General features: G+C 40.1%; 1 protein-coding gene across 1 annotated transcript in view; it reads right to left on the reverse strand.

The window, feature by feature from the left end:
• The window catches only part of LOC126263439 (mutS protein homolog 5-like), a 265557-nt gene that overhangs the window by 186161 nt on the left and 56038 nt on the right, over positions 1–23358 (reverse strand). Inside the window, exons 5-8 of the mRNA XM_049960532.1 lie at positions 22277–22508; positions 22023–22193; positions 21646–21784; positions 6981–7043 (exon numbers count right to left, since the gene is read on the reverse strand). Of these exons, the coding sequence (XP_049816489.1) occupies positions 6981–7043; positions 21646–21784; positions 22023–22193; positions 22277–22508 (605 nt within the window). The remainder of the gene's footprint in view (positions 1–6980; positions 7044–21645; positions 21785–22022; positions 22194–22276; positions 22509–23358) is intronic.

A 23358-nucleotide genomic window follows, 5' to 3' on the forward strand; every position in this document is an offset into this window, starting at 1 on the left:
ACAAACAGTATTTCAGTGGTGTGTCTGCAGCATAGTGAGTGGGTTCTCTTGACTGAGTGTGGCTTGTTAAGTGATTCGTAAGACCATCAAAGTTTGTAATCTAATTTGCAAAAAATTGCTTTGATTGTGTCATTTATAGCATATATCTCTTATAAGATTTTTTCATTGGTATTATACATTGTGTATAATTTCATTCAGTAGCAATTTGTCTGAAATTTAAGCAATTATAATTTGGTCTTAGAGGCCAAATACATTATTTAGTTACTGATTAGAGATGGATGCAGAAGGGAACAGCATACCTTCCTGCTCAATTGGGCAAGGAGATAGTGGAACAAAGTGTCATGTCACTTTCTTTGCCAAAAAAGCTGCTTTAAAATGGTTTGCGGATTTTAGTGATGAGGAAAAAGAGTTGTTGGTCCGACGTTCTGAAGCAAAGCTGCACAATACCTCTCAAGTTTGCCTACACCATGAAGTCCTGTTATTGACACAATATGAGAGGTTACAAAAAAATGCTTCAATCCCTTTGGGAAGGTGAATCATAATGTTAAGGCAGGAATTTGCACTCTTGATACTGAAACAGCTAATAAGGCTTCTGAAATGTTGATGAAGCAGCTTGTTAATAACATAAAGCCAGGTCAAAACATTTTGTCCGGTTTGCAGGACTACCTTAAATAAACACTTGGACAAAGCTTTATCTGCCTCATCATCACATTCTGATGAGGACTTTACACCAAAAGAAGAATTAAATAGTAGCTTATTGTCTCTCGGTATTTCACCCCTGAAGAGAACAGTAAGCTACAGAGATAAGCCCCAATATGTGAAGAAGAAAATTCAAAAGGCTCAAAATGTGATCAAAAACAGAATTGTAAATGCAATGGGAGTAAGTCGACAAATTGAAGATGCTAGTGAAATTAAGGAATGTGGAAACTGTGCCGACTATGCACATTTTCTGACTGAACTGAAAGCCAAGATGCAGAATGCAATTCATAAAGAACAGATGCAAATTTTAACCTTGGCACCTGTAAGTTGGACAGTCAAACAGCAGCTCGGTTCGGTGTGTCCGAAAGAATGGTGAAGAATGCTCGAAAGCTTAAGGCAGAGAAGGGCATTCTGGCACTTCCCGAAAATAGGTAAAGCAGGAAATTACCAGCAGAAGTTGCTAGTAGAGTGTGAAATTTTTTTGAAGATGATGAGTATAGTAAGGTGTGCCCTGGAAAAAAAGATAGTATTTCAGTTAGACTTTTAGATAGAAAGACATACATGCAGAAAAGATTGTTACTTTGCAATTTACGGGAAATGTATGTTATCTATAAGAATATAAATGGTCCAGAAATAGGGTTCTCAAAGTTTTGTGAACTTAGACGGGTCCAAATGTTGTGCAACAGTAGGATCAGCTGGAATGCATGCAGTTTGCGTCTGTGCAATTCACCAAAATGTTAAGCTTATGCTTAGCGGAGCTGGTATACGTGAAAATTAGAAGGAGATTCTCAACAAGGCAGTTTGCAGTTTGAACTCTAAACAGAGCATGCTACATTGCTGTGAAAGGTGTCCTGAGCCCGAAGCTATAGCATCTGAAATTGCCAGCTATTTCCTAGATCAAGAGCCACAGGAAGTTATTGTGTTCAAGCAATGGATACATACCGATCGGGCCACACTGGACACGAAGCAAATGGTAGTGGATGAATTTATTGAAGATGTAAAAAATAAAATATGGAGTCTGTCATGCCATCATTACATTGCCAAGCATCAAAGCTTGCATTGCAGAAAATTATTCTTTTATCATTCAGGATGCTGTGCAAGGCTTCCACTGGGACAATAGTGTCAAGCAACAACTCATCCATTTGTTATCTACTTTCGTCAAAATGAGGAAGTAGAATCTTTTTGCATTATCAGTGATTGTTTGCGTTCACGTTTTCATCAAGGAGCTCATCAAATATATAAAAGCACCAGTAATGGCTACAGTGCTCAATATAAAAATTTCAAGAATTTCCTAAATTTGTGCTATCATAAGAGTGATTTTGGAATGACAGCCAATTGGAGGTACAACAAAGCAGTTAGCAGCAAGAGCAAGCTTGCAACGGCCACTTAATGGACACATTCTTACTCCCCTAGATCTGTTTCACTTCTGCTCTGAAAACATTAATGGAATTAAATTTGTTTTCACCAGTAAAGATGAAATTGAAAAAAATATTGTGTCACAAGAACAGAGGTTTAAACTTGGACAAACTGTAGCAGACACTAGACAAAATCATCACTTTTTACCTATTGATGAAAAAACAAATCAGGTCAGCAGTTTCAAATGATTGTTCACCTTTTCTAGCTAAAATGGGTCACGGTAATGAAGGAGGCATATTAATGTCTGCTCTCCAACCAGGACAATATGTTGGATGCATTTATGAAAACATGTGGTGGAATCTGTGAGACCTCCACAGAGCAAAGGGATGCATTAATAAACTTTATGCACCCACATGGTCCAGCAAATTCATTTTACTGGCCACCAAGAAGTGACAAGTGCTGGGTTCCGGAACACCACATTATTGCAGTTATTCCAGCTCCACCAGTAAATTCGTCTGGCCGGCAATACACCATTCCTCTTGATATTTATCAGAAAATTAATGTAGCATATCAAAAATTGAAATTGGTTAGAGGAAACAATCTAAGGAACCCAAGAGTGCCTTCTAACTTTACACAGGGCACTTAAATAATTTTACTATCAGGCTTGGGAACCTGTGTAAAGAAACCCTTATCAGGCTTGGGATCCTGTGGTAAAGAAACCCACCCATGGCTGTTGTTGCTAAGCTATCGGGCATGGCCCCTATGGCAGTGGTTAAGCTACCATGGACCATAGCAACTCATTTATACACTTCTTTTCCATCAGTAAGCTGGTGTTGTTCATTAAACAGGCAACTAATAATTAGATGATTATGCAAATAAATTTTACAATTTATATTCATTCTGTGTGTGTGTGTGTGTGTGTGTGTGTGAGAGAGAGAGAGAGAGTGAGAGAGAGAGAGAGAGAGTGGTGGGGGAGTGACAATTAAGAAAGAACACTGTTTCTATTTTTATTCTTTTGCTAATCGGACTTAAGCTAGGTCCTATTCATCAGAACTTCTTATTTCACTTATCCCAGACATTAATAAACATGTATAAGGCAAAATAAAAGATTTCAGGTATAATTTGAGTGCCAGAAAAATGTGTTCAAACTTCCAGTGCACCTCTTTGATGATGCTACTTTTTAGGGCCTTATATGCTTGCAATGCAAAACCAAATCCACTTTTCTAGATAGTTTAGAATATGCTCTTTCTAATGACCATAGTTTAGAAGAGTTTGGAGAAAACACTTTATTGAAAAATTTGACTAAAAATACCCATTTTTAGCACTTTTTGAAAAATTATCAACTTTGCCCTAGATTTGTGAAATAATGGAAAGCAATAGGAGAATGAAATTTTATATTCTAAGACCTTGTGCTGGTGAGTTATGGTGTGCAAAGTTTCATGTACATCCCACAATTACTTTTGGAGATATAAAAAACTAAAGTTTGCATTTTTTTTAAACAGCTATTTTTTCACCCAACTTTGCTTCAAATTATCTATATGAAAATTGCTCAGAAATCCTTTTCTTAATATTTTACTTTAAAGAGCTCTAAAAGTTGTATAAGATGGCCAAGTTTTGTTTCTTTCATGCAAATACTTACAGAGATATCTCATCTCAAAGTTGCTGAAAATTCAAGGATGCACTATAGAAAGCTGTGCTATGGTCTTAAGCAAGTGACTCTCCGAAAGTATTGAATTTCTGAAACTGAAACTTTACCAGTGTTCATTGAGAACATGTGTGAATGTTCATACAAAATTTCATCAAAATCCATGAGGGTCATGTGGGAGCCTCTAGAGCATTTGGCATGGAATGACCCTTTACTGACATCCTGCCTGCAGAATTAAATCTAAATAACATCAACAATAATATATATACTAACTACTGTTGAGAGATGACGGCAATAAAAAGTATGAAGGTTACTTTTGACCAACCTTTTCCTTTTAACATGGACTGTGCCAATAATGCTGTATTTGGAGTATTGCAAAAATTAAACTATTTCTTTTAGTGAATTACTATTTTACCATGCCACTGGCACTAGTCCTTATTATGTTTTCTACCAAAAAACTATTTCCAATGTTTTTGTGTTACATTCTTTCTTACATCAGTAGCTTGGTTGTACTATTGCTTTTGGAAGAACACTGACACAAATTTTTAATTGCCTATATATCAGTCTCTGATTGCAAGAACAAAGGCACATCAACTGAGTTGCAGTTAAAGTTTATGTGAATTCAAAGCACTTTTGTACAATATACTGCGTGATTCAGGAGGAAAGTCACTTGAGTTGTAAAGAGATTCTACATGCGAAAATAAACTGAAAAAGTCCTATGGAGCTGGTGGAAGACCACACACACCCATGAATGATTATGAAGACAAGTGTGAATATTACTTACTGAAATGCTGTGTAGGTGCTGTGGTGGTCAAACTAATCTTGGGAGAGATTACACATCCATCCTACAGGAGGTGTTATTACTCATCCATCCTATAGGTGTTCGAAAAGTCCCCCACCTATCTCAATGTACTTGTCAATGCACTGTAGGGGGTGTACTGTTGCACATCGAACATCATCTCGGTGGGCTTTAGTCAGGACAACAGTGTCGGTGATGCGGGCAACAAGTTCTTCACGTGTATTCACCTTCGTAGTGTACACATCCCCTTTGTGATGCAGGCAACAAGTTCTTCACATGTATTCACCTTCGTGGTGTGCAAATCCCCCTTTAAACAGTCCCATAAACAGAAGTCTTATAGGGTTAGGTCTGGTGATCTGGCATGCCAGTTAATGAGTCTACCACGGTCAATCCACCACTGAGGAAATGTGTTATTCTGATACTGGAATACTTGTATGGTACAGTGAATCGGTGATCCATCATGTTGCAGGTACATTTGCCGTTGCTATAATGTCAAATCTTCCAAAAGTGCAGGTAGGTCTTCTATCATGAAATAAGCATATGCTATGGCTATCATGCAATTTGGCAGGAACATGACCCTATCACCAGGTTATCAAACATACCACACCAGATGTTCACAGAGAACCTACCTTGGATTCTTGTTTCCCTAATGTCATGTGGAGTCTTGGATTCTGAGTAGCCCGTGTATGGGAATTGTGGGTGTTAATGATACCACTGCATGTAAATGTAGCCTCATCTATAAATAAAGTGTATTGCATGATGTTTCTGGGTACAGTCAACCATTCACAAAATTGCTGCCTTTTTATTGAGGCACGTGGATACATATGTTGCACAGGCTGCACATGAAGGCATTGTAAAGACTTCCACATTCCCTATGTAGCAAAAACTAGAAGTCAGAAACATGTTAGCCACTTAGGAATAAAGCTTTTAAATACACTTCCATCTCAAATTAAAGAATTGAAAGGCAAAAATAATTTCAAGCATGAAGTAAAAAAATACTTGATGGAAAAATACTACTACAGTGTAAATGAATACCTGTCTTAGACTGTGGATTGAAAAAAATTTAAACCAATTTGATTATGTATTCAACTTCGTAATTATGGTACTTATGAAAAATCTGTTAAATATCCGTAATACGTTTTGTGTACAAGGCGTAGTTCATGATCTATAATTGTTTATCATGAGCACGTACTTTTGCTTTTGTGTAATAAGTTCTTGTACACTACTTATGTACTATGTGTATGTAATTTGTTTTGCTGTTTGTATATGTTTGTCCATTTATTATGTGTATGGGTTGTTATGTGTTAGGTGTAATCAAATGACAAATCCTATATCACATGTGTGATCTATTGGATGCTAAATAAATAAATAAATAAAAATAAAGAAATACATAAATGAAAGGATACAAGCCCTCAGAAGGTAACATACGCCAGACTGACGTTTGTGGAATATCTAGCTGATGGCTAATACAAAGTGTACTGGTGGTGGGATTCCATTGTATCATTGCAATAACGTCTTCCCTTTTCTCAACTGACTGGACTGCCTCACATTCTGATGTTAGGTGTACAGCGTGTATTGTTACAGATTCACATAATGTTAGAGAAATCCTAGGAAACACCCTGGCACAGGGAGTTAACCAATCAGGGAAATGTCTCTGGTATTCTGTCACAGCTGCCTGGGCACTATCATTACGGTGACCATACACAAACAACATGTCTGCATATTCTGCATGGGAGAACTTGCGGCATGTTGGTATTCACAGACACAATGGACTTGCTCAATTAAACAACACTCAAGCCTGGCACAACACACCTGGCCTCATGACTGCTCACTGATCCAATCCATGATCACACACTGGTACACCTGCAGCTGTTGTCTTAGTGTGACATCACAGTGCTGCCTGCCATCTACTGAAGAACCCCAACACCTCTGCTGGGATGGATCAGTCATCTGTGACGCCATTATTCTGTCCACTCCAGCACCTACACAGCATTTCAGTAAGTAATATTCACACTTGTCTCCTTATTCATTCAAGAATGTATGTAGCTTTCAACCAATTCCAGTTCCACTATGATCAACAATCTGACACACATTCAAAGAACTTTTTCAGTTGTTTTCACATGTGGAATCATTCTCCTTGAATCACCCTGTATGTGGATTTATACTTCCTTTTTGCCCTCTGAATGGCAATGTTTAATTTGCTGGGATGAAGCATTTTTGCAGAAAACTGTGCAATTATTCATAACTGGCATTATAAACATGTTTAATCTTCAGAAATTTTGTGACAGGCAGGTAACAAAAAGCTTTTACTACAGCAGACAATGGCAGAATGAAATAAAAATGTACTTGCCCACAACCTCAATTTCCAGCCAATCCGCTCACAATATGCTGAGTATACTTTTCCTACATGAGAATCTGAACATTATAGAAAATAATTTTAATCATAATTTCTTTCACTATTCTATGCAGAAAATTACTTACTTTGTGAAGGCATTTCCAGTCATTAACAGAAGCCCTTACTGAGGCAAGACGTGCTGTTGTTCTCTACAATGAAATACATCATTCAATAAATCTTTTTGATAAAATAAAAAATGGAAGCATCAACAAATTGAATATTATTAATTGCTGTGAAAACAACTCAGTTCACTGAACATTCAAGCAGATCACAAGTTTTCATAAAAAAAATCTTCCTCATTTGCAGAGCTGTTTCTACAACTACACAGAAAAGTTACAGAATTCAAGTTATAGAATTTAAGAATTTAAGTTATAGAATTTAACTCTCTTGACTTGTTTCTTCAAGTAGTGTTATTACCATAAATGCTATGACCATATCTTTTCTTTTTAAAGATACAGCTGAACAAAGAGCTTCAGTATAGTCAGTTGTGTCTCTGTCATAAATATGAATTACAGTTTATGAAATAGATAGACTGCTACTCACCACAAAGAGAAGGCACTTAGTGGCAGACAAGCACAATGAAAATACTACAGTGAAACCCCTATTTTACATTTTCGTGAACTCCAGGCTTAAAACCGCAAAATTGAGGAAAATGTTAAAACCCCCCTAAAATATGAGCAAAAACACATGTAATGGGCATGTATGATTAAAAATCACAATCCTATCCAATACTTTGTATAAAATCTGTCTAAATGAAGGAAATTAAATGCAGAATACAGTGTTTATGTAATAATTTGTGGTAATGAATTTCATCAGTTCTTAAAAAAATCACAGATATGTAACAAGTAAAAACTCATGAAGAAATTGAAATTGGTATCTGGGTACATGGTATCGAGCTGTTTTCTGACATGCTATGACTAAAAATTTTATGTTGAAAACAACTGTTTCTCAGAGATCATCCTTTGTGTTCGCCCAAAAAAATGTAAAAACTGATGAACAAGTTGAATTAAACCAAAAATATCACAGTATCTAAGTGGTTAAACCATAAGCATAAATTCAGACATCTGCTTAATGACAAACTTTGTCATCATTGCTGTTATTGTTTAATGTTTATTTGTTTTATGAGCTGCACTTCATATGCTCACCAATGTTAAAGTGTTATTTTATGCTTGATGAGAGAAACAGAGATGTGAAAAAATGAGTTGACTTACCTAGTTGACATAACTAGCTTATTAGAAGTCAGCTCAGTGAATTTCTGTACACAGTGTATAATGTAAGTTTGAAAGAAAGTTGGGGTGCTACAGTTTCACTTCATGACCTCTATCACTGCTGCCAATCTTTACTATCTACAGTGTGTGGTGCAAAGTACACTTGTGTCCAAAATTACAGCAACAAAAGGGAATTTTGCAAGTTTGTGCAACATGCAGAACAGTAGACAAAAATATTCTTCTTTTTATCCAACTTAACAGGTTTGCATACACTTTCAACAACTGTTTAAAGTGCTCACTATGGGGTATAACCACCTCTGGGAGCATCAGAGGTCTGAAACGACAGAGCATGCTGTGAATAATGTCATCAGCGTCATGTTGAGGCAATAATGCCCATACTTCCTGTGGAGCTGCTTGCTAGTCTTGGAGAGTGGGTGGTGGATGTTGACGTGGTGCAGCCCGTCTCCCTAGTGCATCGCATACAAGCTCTATGGGATTCAAAATGGGAGAGCAAGCAGGCCATACCATTCGTGCAGTACTTCCCATTTACAAAACAACATCAACCACTCGTGCTCTATCAGGTTGAGCACAGCACCTCACACCAACTGTACATGAAGTCCCAAGACCTTGTCACAGTACCTGACAGCAGTTAAACCTTTCCGATTCACAATTTCATGAATAGGTGTTCAAGTGGTCAGCATAATCCCTGCCCACAATATTACTGATCCTCCTCGATATCAGTCTCTTTCCACAATGCTGGGATCTTGAAATCATGTTCCACATTCCCTTCACATGCAAATCTGTCAAGAATTACTCTCCAGATCTACTCAGATTCATCTGTGAAAAGAACACTGGCTCACTTTTCGACTGTACAGGTGGCATGTTGATGATGCCACTCTAGACGTTCCCTTCTGTGAAGTGTCAGAGGCACACATACAGCAGGTCTCCAGTAATAAAGGCCACTCTGTTAAAGCCTTCTCTACACCGTTTGCCTCGATAAAACACATCCAGTGGATGCTGTGAGATGTGATGCCAGTTGCCATGCAGTACTAAGGCCGTACCATCGAGCTCTTACACCAAATAACAGTCATCTCCTTCTGATGTCATATGTGGTCAGCCCTGGTGTGGTCTTTGGGATACTGTTTCAAGATCTATTACAAACTTCCACCAAATCCAAGAAACAACAGAACGACTCATGTTAAGCCTGTTCTGCTTCCATTCTTCTTATGGCCCTTCACTGCAGAGAGTCTAGTAGACATCTTTTCTGTGCCATACTACACCATCACAGTGATTGTGAATGTGGAACTACCCGACAAACATTACTCCATTTGGCAGGTGCCCTGACATCATCATTGGTGTGGTTTTCCATTAACCGAAATGCCATCTTCTACGAACAGCAAAATTCTACAGACATCTGTTGACAGTTTGTGTGATTATATCATGAATTGAACACAGGACAGGGAAACAGTGGTTTGTTGCTTTATTTTTGGACACCAGTGTATATACACACATCAAAAAAAGTTTTGCATCACCTCGGTTCCAAGAGTTCCGGAACCTGTACAGAAAATTGGAATAGAGATCAACATAAACATCATCTCCACCCTTTTTATTGCTCATGAAAACCACACATTGCATGTTGTACACCATACAGTGAGACCTTCAGAGTTGGTGGTATAGATTGCTAATACCCTGTAGCATGTCTTCTTGCATAGGTGCATGCTTGCAATCGTCGTGGCATACTATCCACAAGTTCATCAAGGCACTGTTGATCCAGATTGTCCCACCCATCAATGGCGATTTGGCGTAGATCCCACAGAGTGTTTGGTTGGTCACGTCATCCATAAACAGCCCTTTTTAATCTATCCCAAGCACATTCGATAGGATTCATGTCTGGAGAACATGCTGGCCACTCTAGTCGAGCGATGTCATTATCCTAAGGAAGTCATTCACAACATGTGCATGATAGGGGCACGAACTGTCGTCCATGAAGACGAATGCCTTGCCAATATGCTGCCGATACGGTTGCACTATCGGTTGGAAAATGGCATTCATGTATCGTACAGCCGTTACAGCACCTTCCATGACCTCCAGCGGTGTACATCGGTCTCACATAATGCCACCCCAAAACAGCAGGGAACCTCCACCTTGCTGCACTCACTGGACAGTGTGTCTAAGACGTTCAGCCTGACCGGGTCGTCTCCAAACACATCTACGACCATTGTTTGGTTGAAGGCATATGTGACACTCATTGGTGAAGAGAATGTGATGCCAATCCTGGCATGTTCCTTACTTAGTCCTTAATTTTAACATATTCACAACATCTGAGACTATGAAGGTAAGATTTTTTCCTAGCCTGCCTGAATTGATATGGACTATGCCGAATACATAAGTCTATAAAATGCGCTATTGCAAAACCCTTGTTCCATTTTTGTGTGATATCTCTGCCATAGCACAGCTGCATGAAAAGTATATTTTCAGCACTTCACAAAATGCTTTCACCCCTACCTGCATTTCTGTCACTGAAGCCCCCCCCCCCCCCCCCCCCCCGCCCTCCATACGTCCAGTAGGTGATCTCACTTTACATGTGTTGGTGTAGTAGCTGCAGTGACTATTGGATAACCTGACAAATCACCAACCAATAAGAGTTCACTTGCCGGAAATGGGCGACGTTTCCTCTATTATGACCCAGCATATTCATCGAGACTCAGTGTTTGAATTTAAAAGTTTGGTGATTGATATTATTGCTGAATACAGCACACTGGAAATACATGCAAAAAGATGAGACTAAGGAGGAGACTGAGTCATAAGTGGCACAAAGAAAGGTGGTGATAGGAACCCTTCATCATGTATTGGCTTGGTCTAGAATACTTCACATCAACTATCTTGTTTTTCCGTTACCACTGCAACCTAGCAGTAGTTGTATCATAATTTTGCAGTGAAGCTAAATGTTGTAAGTTGTAATGACAACATCGATTATGGATTATGCCAGCATTTCCTCTTTCACATCTCCCTTCCCCACAACGGCCTAAAATATTTCCTTAGTTCCACCACAACCATCTATCTTTTGAGCCATTTATAACTTGTTCCATCACATCAATTGCCAATAGTAAGGAAACGGAACAAAGTGAAGCGAGACATCAAGTAAGAACTTAGAATCGAGTTAAACCTAACTAGGAAGAAATATAAAATTGGGGAATTTTTAGCACTGGTCTTATGGGTTTTTTACTGGAGCTACAAATTGATGGTGTACAATTACAAAAAACATAAAATTGGAGAATGTACAACCAAAGTTCCACTGTACTTAACATTTCATCTTTCAGATAGCTGTTATTCAGTTATCAGACTAAGTCTTTCATCACACCTAACTCCTGGATGTTAAAGCCCACACAATACAGCAGCCTTGTGTGTGTGTGTGTGTGTGTGTGTGTGTGTGTGTGTGTGTGTGTGTGTGTGTGTGTGTGTGAGCTATGCATGTGGTGAAGGACTTACTGCAATAGCTGAATAATATCTAGCTGTCTTTTTCTCAATGTGCCTGTCTGCCCTCAACACCTTCCTTCTATGGTGAGCAGCAATCCACTCATCTAATACAGTTAATACTCCATCCCGAATTTTCCACTGTTTGAATAACAGTTTAAAGTACATGATCCAGTTTGAGTGACTATGACAATCTTTGATATTCCCAGCATTCAGCGATATCAAGAATGCAATCATTTGCACATCACCAAGAGCACTACTAATGTGAGACTCTAGATGTCACTGTGACTGTTGCTTCTGCCATGTCTCGTGGACAACAGCCTTGGCTCTTCAATTTTCAGACAGTGCTGTGTTCACCATGAATGACATATATTCCTTCTTAACAATAACATATATTCCTTCTCAACAATAATGAAATTGCTTAGAAGGAAAAATATATAAACTAAGGGAAATGCAACCACTCACCTATAGGGGACTCGTGCATGCACAGAAACATTTAACAGATAACAGTATTTACGCATGCTTTTGAACTCTTGCTCTTTCTCTGGTAAAAGTATACACATTCACATGCACAACCACAAAGATACCATGCACACTTCTGTGGTGAAGTGAGACTGATTATTGATTTTCAATTACTGAGAGAGGTTGCCTGGGCAGATGAAGTTGGAGAGATGGTAGGAAAGCAGGTGCGAGTCAAGGAGAGGCTAGCAGGATAGTATGAGACACGTCTTTTGCAAGGTGACTCAGTGGCTGCACAAGATGAAAGGAGTTTAGATGGTGCACCATGTGAGAGACAGAACAAGGGGAGAGGAAATGAGACGAATATGGAGATGAAGAGGGAGACAGGGAGGGGAGAGAGAGAAGAATGGAACAAGGTGAAGAGGGAGGAAGGAGAAGAGAGAAAGAGATGCAGGGCAGAGGGGGGGGGGGGGGGGAAGGAGGAGGACGGCAAAGAAAGAGACAGGGGAAAATGCCCACATAGATGGGGGGGGGGGGGGGGGGGTGCAAGAGTAGTGGGAGAAGACGGTACATTGATCTGGACAGGGAAAGAGTGTGGACAGAAGAGAGAAGGGAAAAGATAACATGAGGCAATGGGGGAAACAGCTTAGCATATGTTAAGGCCATGGGGATTGTGAGAGGGCAGGATACACTGGAGAGGCAACTTCCATTGGTGTGGTTCTGAAAAACTTGTGCTGGAGGAAGTACCCAAATGGCCCATGTAGTGAAGCAGCTGTTGAAGTCATATGTTTTGCAGTGCATACCATGTTCAACAAATGGGCAGTCAAGTTTACAGTTTGCCACAATCTGGTGGTGGCCATTCATGTGAGTAGGCAATTAGTTCTTGTCATGCCCACATAGAATGCTGTACAGTGATTGCAGCATAACTGATATATAATATGGCTGGTCTCACACAGGGCTCTACCTCGCATTGGGCAGGAGATGCCTGTGACTGGACTGCAGCAGGAGGTGGGTGGGTGGGTGTACAGACCAAGGCTTGGACCTTGGTTGACTACAAGGGAATGATCCATAAAGAGCAGGGCTGCAGCAAGTATGTGCAATGATATTCCATAGGTTGGGTGGCTGGGAGAACACTACTTTGGATGATGTGAGCAGGGTTAAGGGTAAGATCCCTCATCTCAGGGCACGACAAGAGGTAATCAAAGGATGAGGTTGAGTTTTTCAAGGACAGGGTGGTACAGGTGATCCGGCAAGTGCAGGTCAGCAGCTGGTTAACAGGTTTACTGATTTCAGAGGAGGAGATGGCTTGGGAGATCAGTTTATAGATGAGCTAGATACGACATTGTCTGACAGTAAAGGTGCTGGTAAGGTTATCAGCATATTTTGATGCCTGCTTTCCATAGCAGAAGTGGCATCCACGGATGGCAAGGTTGTAAGAAAGAGACTTTTTGAGATGGAATGGATGACCTATCAAAGTAGAGGTATTTTTGGTGGTTGGTAGGCCTGATATGAACAGACGTATTTATGGAGCCATCTGAGAGATCAAGACCTACATCAAGGAAGGCAGCTCAATGCACTGAGAAGAACCAGGTGAAGTGAGTTTGGGCACAGGACAACTCCATGCGAGTACCTGTGGCAGTACCACAGATTTATTTATAGATTTCATGTATCTAAGTGAAATAATTGTGGAACTGTATGTTGATGGCTTGGAGGTTGAGGAAAGAGGTAGAGGGTTTGATATCAGGAGGACGCTGGGAAAGGTAGTGTTCCAAGGCTGCAAGGCCATAGCCAGCACTATGAGGGATATTGGTGTATAAGAAAGTCGCTTCCGCAGTGACCAACAAGAAGTTAGGTGGTAAATGGACAGGAACTGTGGAAAAGGAGGTGAGCAGTGTCTTGAATGTAGGATGGGAAGTTATGAACAAGTTTGTAGATGTTGGTCAACAAAGGCAGAGGTTCATTCTGTGGGAGCATCGTACCCAGCCAGAGTGGCAAGACCAGTAGGGAGAGCTGTGGGGTTGGGTTTGTGGGATATGGTAAGCAGGTAAAAGGTAGGAGTGCGGGGTGTTGCTAGTGGGACAGGAGAGATGGATTCAGTTGTTATGTTTTGCGATGGATCAAAGGCCTTCATCAACTGCTGGAGGTCCTGTTGGACTTCTGAGGTAGCATCATCATGGTCGTAAGGTTTGTATGCAAAGGTGTTAGAAAGTTGGCAGAGACTGTAAGCTGGATGGCTACTATGATTCATAATGCTATGATTTATTACATATTCTCCACTACTTGCTCATACTGCCCAACTTGACTGTTAGCCAATCAAATGTTTATTTTATTACATAGTATGATGGCATGTGTTTATCTCTAACCACAATGTACAATAGCATGTTGTGCATGTCAAGTTGTGATCAAAGATATCAATTTATAAGTGCACTTCCTACTTCCTGACTCTTTAGAACATTTTCTGACTTTTGTTCTGACTTCCTACATACACAGTTCCGTATACAACTGTTTATTTCTGTTACAACACTTTGACCACAAGCTTTCACTTCCTTATTTTCAACCTTTTTGACTATTTTTTTCAGTCACTCCTTTTGCCTCTTGACCGTCCAACCAAGAATTCCTGCTCATTCTACCTCTGCCAATTCTGAAAACTATCCTCTGCTCTAGCAAAACCCCAAGCACGTATCCTCTTTCTGAAATCTTGTATGGCAAGTGGTGTCCCACCATTAAAATTGGCATCTTGGACGATCACCTATCCTACCGCAAGGACCTTCACACTAACCAATTCCATCAGTTCCTCACTCTTACCAATCTAGTCTATCACAATCATAGAATCTGACCTCAAACAATACTTGAGAGCCTCTACTCCTTTCGCAAAATCCTTTTGCTCTGTAACCACAACTTCCTTAATGCTATCACTCCAACAGTTGGACAGCATTCCTAGCATCTACTGAAGAAGGTGTTCCCGGTACTTCTGCCTTATGCCGGCATGGGATGACCCATAGGTAAGACTGATCCAACCACCCCATCGACCCTCCATAGCTCACCGACCGTGCCTTGCTGACTTACTCTGCCTTCCATATCCTCAAAAATTTCCTCCACCCTCCATAAAACGTACTCTCTATACCACTGTTGTCAACCTTTCTGCCAAAACTCTGACCCCGGCATAAGTATCAGTGCTCTCTAAAGGCCTAACCTTTAACCCAAAGTTCAACCACGCTGGGCTTGTTAAGATCCTTCTTTCGTGTACTCGTTCTCTGCATTGGAAACATTTCTTTATCACACACACTACTGACAATACCCAACCAAAACCCCACATAGAATCCTGTTTAAAACAGTTCCAGTCTCCTTCTAACCATAATCCTCCTCCCCTTCCACCTAGTCATCCCCGAACATCTTCCAGGAATTTCTAACCTGGCCTTCCTTTCCAAAATCCCTCCCCAACCACATCAAACATAATTTCTGTGGAACATACAGCTATCCACAGCCTGACAACCAATCCAGGCATTATTATTCTACCCCCAGACAAAGGCTCCACCACATTAGCCACAAACCGTAGGGGCTATGAGGCTGATGGTCTCCCACAACTTTTCGACATATCTGCATACAGAGCTCGCAACAAGGATCTCATCCCATAAGTCCAACAGCATCTCTAGCAACTACTCAAGGCCTTTAGCCATCCCATAACCTGACACCTGAATCCATGTCCCTCCTCACACAACCCTTGCACTTATCTGCTCCCCAAACTTCACAAAGCCAACCCAAAATGTCTGCCCATTGGTCATCCCACTGTGGCTTGGCACAATGCTCCTACAGAATGAAAACTCTGCCTTTGCTGACCAACACCTGCAAATTATTCCCCTCATCACCCATGGATACCAAATCTGTGATAAAGGAGGAAGGAATTGTCGAAATACATTGAAACCTTACCAGGATCTTTATTGACACAAAATATCCTATCCAGCTCATCTGCAAACTGATGTCCTGTGCCACGTCCTCCTCTGACACCAGTAAACCTATTAAACAGCCACTGACCCGAACTCCTCTGATTACCCAGAACCAACCTGGCCTTGAGAAGCACAACCACATCCTTCACCAGTGCTTTGATTACCGCTTTCTATGCCCTGAGATCACGGATATCCTACCCACATCATTCAAAGTAGTGGTCTGCCATCTACTCAATTTACAGAATATCCTTCTCCATCTACTCCACTCCTATACACGATGGATCGTTCCCTTGTAGTTAACTGAGGTTGAAGCCCTGTAACATACATACATCCTCCACTTCTTCCTGACGTCCAGCCCCAGGCATTTCCTACTCAATAAAACGCAGGGCCATGTGTGAAAGCAGCCATGTTATACATCAGCTATGCTGCAATTACTGGACAACATTCTATGTGGGCATGAGAAGTAACCAACTGTCTACTCACATGAATGGCTACTGCCAAACTGTGGCAAACCACAAATTTGATTCTCCAGTTGTGGAATATGCTGTGCACCATAACACAAATAACTTAAACAGCCGCTTCTCTACACTGGCCATTTGGATGATCCCTTTCGGCAAGAGTTGTCTGAATTATGCAGGTGAAACTGTCTCTCCTTATATCCTGTGCTGTCGCAATCCACTTTGCCTAAATGTCCGCTAACCTGTTTCTCACTGCCTCACCTTATCTTTCCCCATTAAGATCATGTACTGCCTTCTTCTACCACTTTTTCTCCCCCCCCCCCCTTACCTTGTGCCCCTCCTTCCCCCCCTCTCTCTATGAATCCTATCTCCCTCTCCATCTCCCCCTTCTTCTATTTTTTCAAACCTGCCCCCCCTCCCCTCCCCCAAATGCCTCTCACTATCTCTTACAGGCTGTACCCTCTGAACTCCTTTCACCTTGTGCAGCCACTGAGTCATCTAGCAAAAGATGCCTCACATTATCCCATTAACCCCCCCTCCTTGCCTCATACGTCCTTCTGTACCCCATCCTCACTGCCAGCTCCCCAGGCAACTGTTCTCAATAATCGATAATGAGTCTTGCTGTGACCACACTAGTGTGGTGTTGGTGTCCATGTGGTTGTGTATGTATGTGAATGTGTGTACTTCTACTACAGAAAGAGCAAGAGCTTGAAAGCTACTGTGAATACTATTCTGTGTTACGCATTTTACCCTATTTTATGTGTCTATACCTTCTCACTACACAAGTTATCAGATCATTACTAACAATTTGCTGTCTTTTGGATAGTTCTTTGGCTGGTGCTGGAACTGGTGCTTTGGACTGATTTTGCTATACCCTTACACCACACTTCTCTTCATCCTTCAATGACAGTGCTACTCCAGGCTTATCACCGTTTGTATTTGCTCCTTCAGAGCTTTTGCACTCCAACAGTAATATACCAGTGTTAGTGTGTCACAAAACCAATACATACATATTCTAGGATAACACTTTGCATTATATCACTTCCTTTCATCTATTATTGTGAGTTTCCATATCATAATTGGAAGACGTTTTTAAAAAATTAAATGGATGTGTCTTTACACTGTCACGATAATGGAGAAATATGAGGTTAACTGTTTACATTGTTCTCAATAGCTGCTATCAACACTCATCATTTGAAGAAAAGTCTGGGTCACTTCTGAACTAAACGAAAATATTAGGTCAATGTATGGCAAACAGAGTAAAAGTCCATACAGAGGCATGTGCAATACTGCATTACAAGGACATTTCTCGTGGATCACAGAAACTAAAAAGTTGATCTCTAAAATATCTTCTCACCGCATTAACCCTCTCTAGATCTCTGTTTACATAAGCCCTAACATTTTTCTATATAACAACTGTTAGCATTTGACTGCTTACATATCCCCCATCCCCCTCACCAGCTCCCAAATACATTCATGATCCTCAGTGTAATTCTCATTTTCTCCTTTCTATTTCTTAATTGTCTTATTCTCTACAGTTTCATTTTCCTCTTGCCCTTGTGATACATCTCACTCTGTACTCTGCAACACATGAGCAATGAAGCTAAAACTATGCTTACTAATATTCACATCTAATCTACTCTGTCCAATGCATTCAACCAGTGATTCTGAAATGTGTTTAGATCATGACAGATTTCAATAATAAATTCCTGTATCCTGCTACTAGTGCATATGAGTTTGAGCATGCCGAGTGTATTGACACTGCATGGCTGTATTTAAATCAACCACCAACGGTATTAGCACAGGCTGCCTGTAGGAAGTCTACACATGGCACGGTCTCTGCCATGTTTTCTACTGGCGACTCGAACCTATATGTGGATGGAGCAGCCCTGACTCACCCTCACTATGTGCTTTTAGTTTGTAGCACTCACATCAGTTGTTTCGTGTACTGCTCCTGTATGATTCTTATTTCCATTGCTTTTCAGAGGTTTACAAATGAAACAATATTTGTGTTAGTTGGATCAGTTTCATGTATTACTTAGTTACTACATGATTGGTGACAGGTTTGGAATGGTTTCCATGTGTGCAGTCTTTACGAGTGGTTTGATCAGGTTTAGTCATTATGGATGCCATGCTACCAGACCTGACTGAACAGCTTAATTTGGCAGTGACCATTTTGTTGGCTTCCATTAACAGTCAGGTACCATTCCACTGGTCTATCCCCCACTTTTCCTCCATACAATGATTCAGTCGAGGATTGGGAAGCCTCTGCAAAGAGATTCATAGATCATTTTATGGCCTTCAGTGTGACACACTCGAATTTGTGCATTATTCCTCTTGTGGATTCCACCTAAGATGTATCAATTACTGTGTCAGCTTGCCCCTTTACAAGAACTGGCAACTCTTACTTTTGATCACACGTGCAGTTTAATGTCCGACTGCCATCACAAACAAACACGTCATACTGGCATGATCTGAATTCTACCAATGCCACAAGAGACCAAACCAGTCATAGAGGCTTGAGCAGCCGAACTTCATGGCCTTAGCTGTACGTATCAGCTTGTTACTGATGCCCATAATGACCCTTATGCAGACTCTATAGTGTGTGACACAATTGTCTGTTTAGCTCTGGACAAGGAAGTGTGCCAGAAGACTTTACTCCGTGAAAAACCCCCACTGACAGATGTTTTGCAAACAGAAATCTTTCAAAGTTCCTCAGGCAGTGGGAGACCAAACTGAAGCATGGGGCAATGTGGCAGTAGTGTCGCAAGATATGCACACTGGACAACAGATAGCTGGAACAAAGAAGCTGCAGTGGCAATGGCTATCATGCGGGCCAAACACTGACCAGACCAAGGCCAGCCCAAGCAGCCGCAACCACCAAAGCGCCGGTGGCAGTGTTCTCTGTTTTCATCTTATCCTTTCTGTTTTGTCCAGTCGAACATTCAGTGTGCCATAAGTGCTGGGCTACTTGTCATGCTTGCCAGACAAGAGGCCACATCACCTCCATGTGTCATTCGCCGAAGGTAGTTCAGGGTATGGACATACACATAAACTGTGTGACTCCAATACTTGCGATTTCTCCACAGTTGTTAATCGAGTTAAGCGATTTTCGCCAAGTACTCTGGTTATAGGTCGACACAGGTGCTGCAGTGAAGTTACTGAATTCTCAAACCTATATGAATTTCCGCTTGTTGCCATTGACATCAGTCACATGGAAGCTGGTCAGTTATAATAAACAGAACATTGATCTGTTGGGACAATTTACAGCATTTGCCTCTTATAAGTCAGTGGTTCATACCATTACATTTTTGGTGGTTGCTGATGCACTTGTTGAGAACTTGTTAGGGATGGACGCACTTCATGCATTTGGTTTTTCCATCGCCATCGCAGTCATCTTGTGTCCGATCAGGTACCATTTTCTCAATTGGAAACTGTGTGTGTGTGGAGTTTTCGGGCTTGTATTTGGAAGGTATAGGTTGTGCTAAGAATTTTTCTGCTCATGTATCTTTGAAATCCGCAGCTTGGTCTCACTTTACTCATGTGTGTACTATTAGTATCACCCTGAAAGATAAAGTGAAAGCAGAACTGGATAGACTTCAATTCCTAGAGGTGATGCAACCTGTTATAGCTAGTGAATGGTCATCTCTGCTGCTTGTAGTTCAGTGCCTCTGTGGTGACTTCAGTACTACAGTCAATGTGCAAGTCATCTTGGATACATATGCTCTCCCACGCCAGGAGGAACTATTGGCAAAAACATCGGATGCCCAATACTTTTCTAAAACTGATTTGTCTGAAGCTTATTTGCAGGTACCTGTGGACTAAGAGTATCGATGAGTTCTGGTTTTGAATACTCCTTCCAGTCTCTTATCAACATTTGCACCTAGTTTGTTTAAAGTACGGTTAGTGCAATTGCCATTTTCAACAATTTTTAGAGCAATGACTACGCCTGTCCTGGGCTGCATTATCTGGATGATAATGTTGTCATGGGCTCCTCCATGGCCGTACTCCATGGCCGATCACTTGAAAAATTTGCGCACTTTGTTTTCTGTCTTACAGTCTCCAGGCTTACAGTGTAAATTCGTAAAATCTCAGTTTTTTTTTCAACCTTCTGTTGTTTATTTGGGGTTTGAGGTCTCGCAGGATGGGGTCTGCCCTCTGCCAGACATCATCTGTTATGCCTCAACTTTCATCCATGAAGTAGCTTCAGGCCTTCATATGGAAGATAGCCCACACTACCACAAAAATCCTGCCAGGGGTGGCCACATTGGCCCACCCATTGCATGCCTTGTTTTTGCTGGAGTCCAGATTGTTAATGTGCTTTTCAAATGTTGAAATCCAGATGATTCTTGGTTCCTTATTTAGCTATATTCTCTCCGAAATGGCACATGGTTTTGGCGACTGACATCTTACAGTACGGCCTCGGCGCAGTCCTAGCATTCTGATATGCTGACAGCTCTGATCGACCTATTGCTTTCACCCCTAGATCTCTCTCTCTCTGGCCCAGCAGTGTTACTCTCAGGTGGAAAAAGAGGTTCTTGCCATAGTCTATGCTGAAGCCTCATTTGCCTGAGACTGCAGTCGTGTGAGTGTGAGCTGCCTATGCATGAGTGTGTCTGTGTGTTTTTGCCATCTAATTCTGATGAAGGCCTTACTGGCCGATAGCTATTATTTGTGACAGTCTTTTTGTTGTGCCTATCTGCGACTCAGCATATTGATTACTACATAAATATTAATAATAATAACAACAAATCAACAGTTAAATTTTAATTTAGTTCACACTTTGTGTGTTTGAACTACTTTTGTATCTGTCTCCATCATTAAACGATGGGTACTTTCACAGATGAATATTTATGATGCAACACACTAACATTAAAGCAAGCCTTTTTAAATGAGAAGATTAAGATATTCTTAAAAAATATACAATGTTTGTAATAAAATTTGGAGCTGGAGGTTTCTATTGGGAACTATTATCATCAGTTCACACTTTCTTATCAGATCAACTTGCAAAGAAAAAGTTCCAAATGTCATAAAAAGAGTCATCCTACTGACTGCCTTTCTGATAAGATATAACAACATCCATCAATATTCAATTCATTAATCCTGAAAGCTGTACTCAGGTTCTCTCTCATGAAAATATTTGTAATGTTACATAAAGAAAATAACATACCGATACATTTGATATGTACTTTAAACAAAATAACATACCGATACATTTGATATGTACTTTAAACAATCTTGAGCTGTTGAAACAAAATCACAATTTCTTGGGTCTGCGCAGAACTCTACTGCATTCAGTCGATTATTTAGAACATCAATTTTCTGTGTTGGATGGAGAAACATTGTTCTGAAATGAAGTTCACACAAGAAACTAGTAAAAAGAGAAATAAAGCCGCTGATCATTCAGTGTTTAATCTAAAACATTTAGCCACCTAAACTGAAAAAAAAAAAAAAAAAAAAAACTGCATTTTGCAACAAAACTTTACAATGATATGGATTACAACAAGAAGTTCATTGAAAATATATCTGCCACATGCCATACAGCAATTTTCTGCAGATCTTTGCTATACAACAATTGCCAATACCTCATTAAATGACTTCCCATTGTTGTCTTGCATCTATTGAATATTCCAAAAATGCTTAGACCCTCCTTACTGCTTCCAGGTGTGCCAGCTTTGAAATTTGATGGATGAGAGAGCTGATTAAATACTTGTAACGCTTCATAGGAGTCTGCATCAATCATTACTATATCTTGCCTGAAAATGTACAAAACTGCTGATAAGTGTTTGTTATTTTCAGTTGTTAAGAACTGATTGAGATGTGATTTACAGAAACTTACAAAGATATTGTATTTATAGCAAGCACTGGAGCTGTTTTTTGTCTAACATCTAAGTTTAAGTGCAAATATGATTTATCTAAACATTGAAGAAGACATCCAAGAGAGAAAATCATGGATTCAGCAGTCATTTCAAGCAGGGAATTAATATATCGTACATGTTCTTCTTCACCAAATTCCTCTGGAGCATTAGGGAATTTTATATTCAAAACTCTTCTTCTACAGCTTTCATAATCTGTGGAAAAGAAATATTTACACCTTACTTACCAAGATGAAACTGAGTAACACATAACAATACAACTGAAAACAAATTTGTTTTGTTTACTGTGTGTCAATGACATTTTTTACAAGTGTATAAAACATCTCCACTATGATTTGTGTCTTCTGCACACTGTGAATACATGAGTGTGAATTAATTTGGTCACACATAGTATATATGATGGGACATAAGATTCAATATCGATTAACACTTGTAACAATATTGAAATACATAATACATTAACTAATCAGCAAAGAAAATTGCATAAAAATAATCATCTGACACTGTGTTTTGTTTCTATTTTGTATGAGGCTATGAGAAAGAAATCCAATAGTATAAATGAAGAAAGAACGCAGCTAAATCTAATGGGCACTAAGTGGACAATGGGTCGTATGAATAAAACGGGGAATATATTTTATACTCAGAAGTTCGGAGAAAGTTCTCTGGTTGGCATGAATAAAGTGAGTCTGAGAATATACTTCACCCGAGTATGTTCTCAGTGTGGGTTGAAGGGTGGGGGAAGTTGCTCAAAGCAAAGAATATTCTCTGATTTCGTATGAATAAAACCAGAGAAGTTTCTCACAAGTGGAGAACATTCTCTGTTTTTGTGAGTGAGCTCCGTAGCATACTTTGAGCTGAGTAAGTTGTGTTGTGGTTGAGAGTTACCGAGTGTTTTGAGTTAAAATGGCAGAATTTATGTTTCTTGAAAGGCAAAAAAAGATGTACGTAGTACACAGGAACACAGAAGAAAGGAACTGTAGAATTTTATACAGATTTAACAGTGAAAACATTATTTGGCTGGCGAATCACTTTCTTCCAGAAAACC

The sequence above is a fragment of the Schistocerca nitens genome, chromosome 6, assembly GCF_023898315.1.
Source record: "Schistocerca nitens isolate TAMUIC-IGC-003100 chromosome 6, iqSchNite1.1, whole genome shotgun sequence".
NCBI lineage: Eukaryota > Metazoa > Arthropoda > Insecta > Orthoptera > Acrididae > Schistocerca > Schistocerca nitens.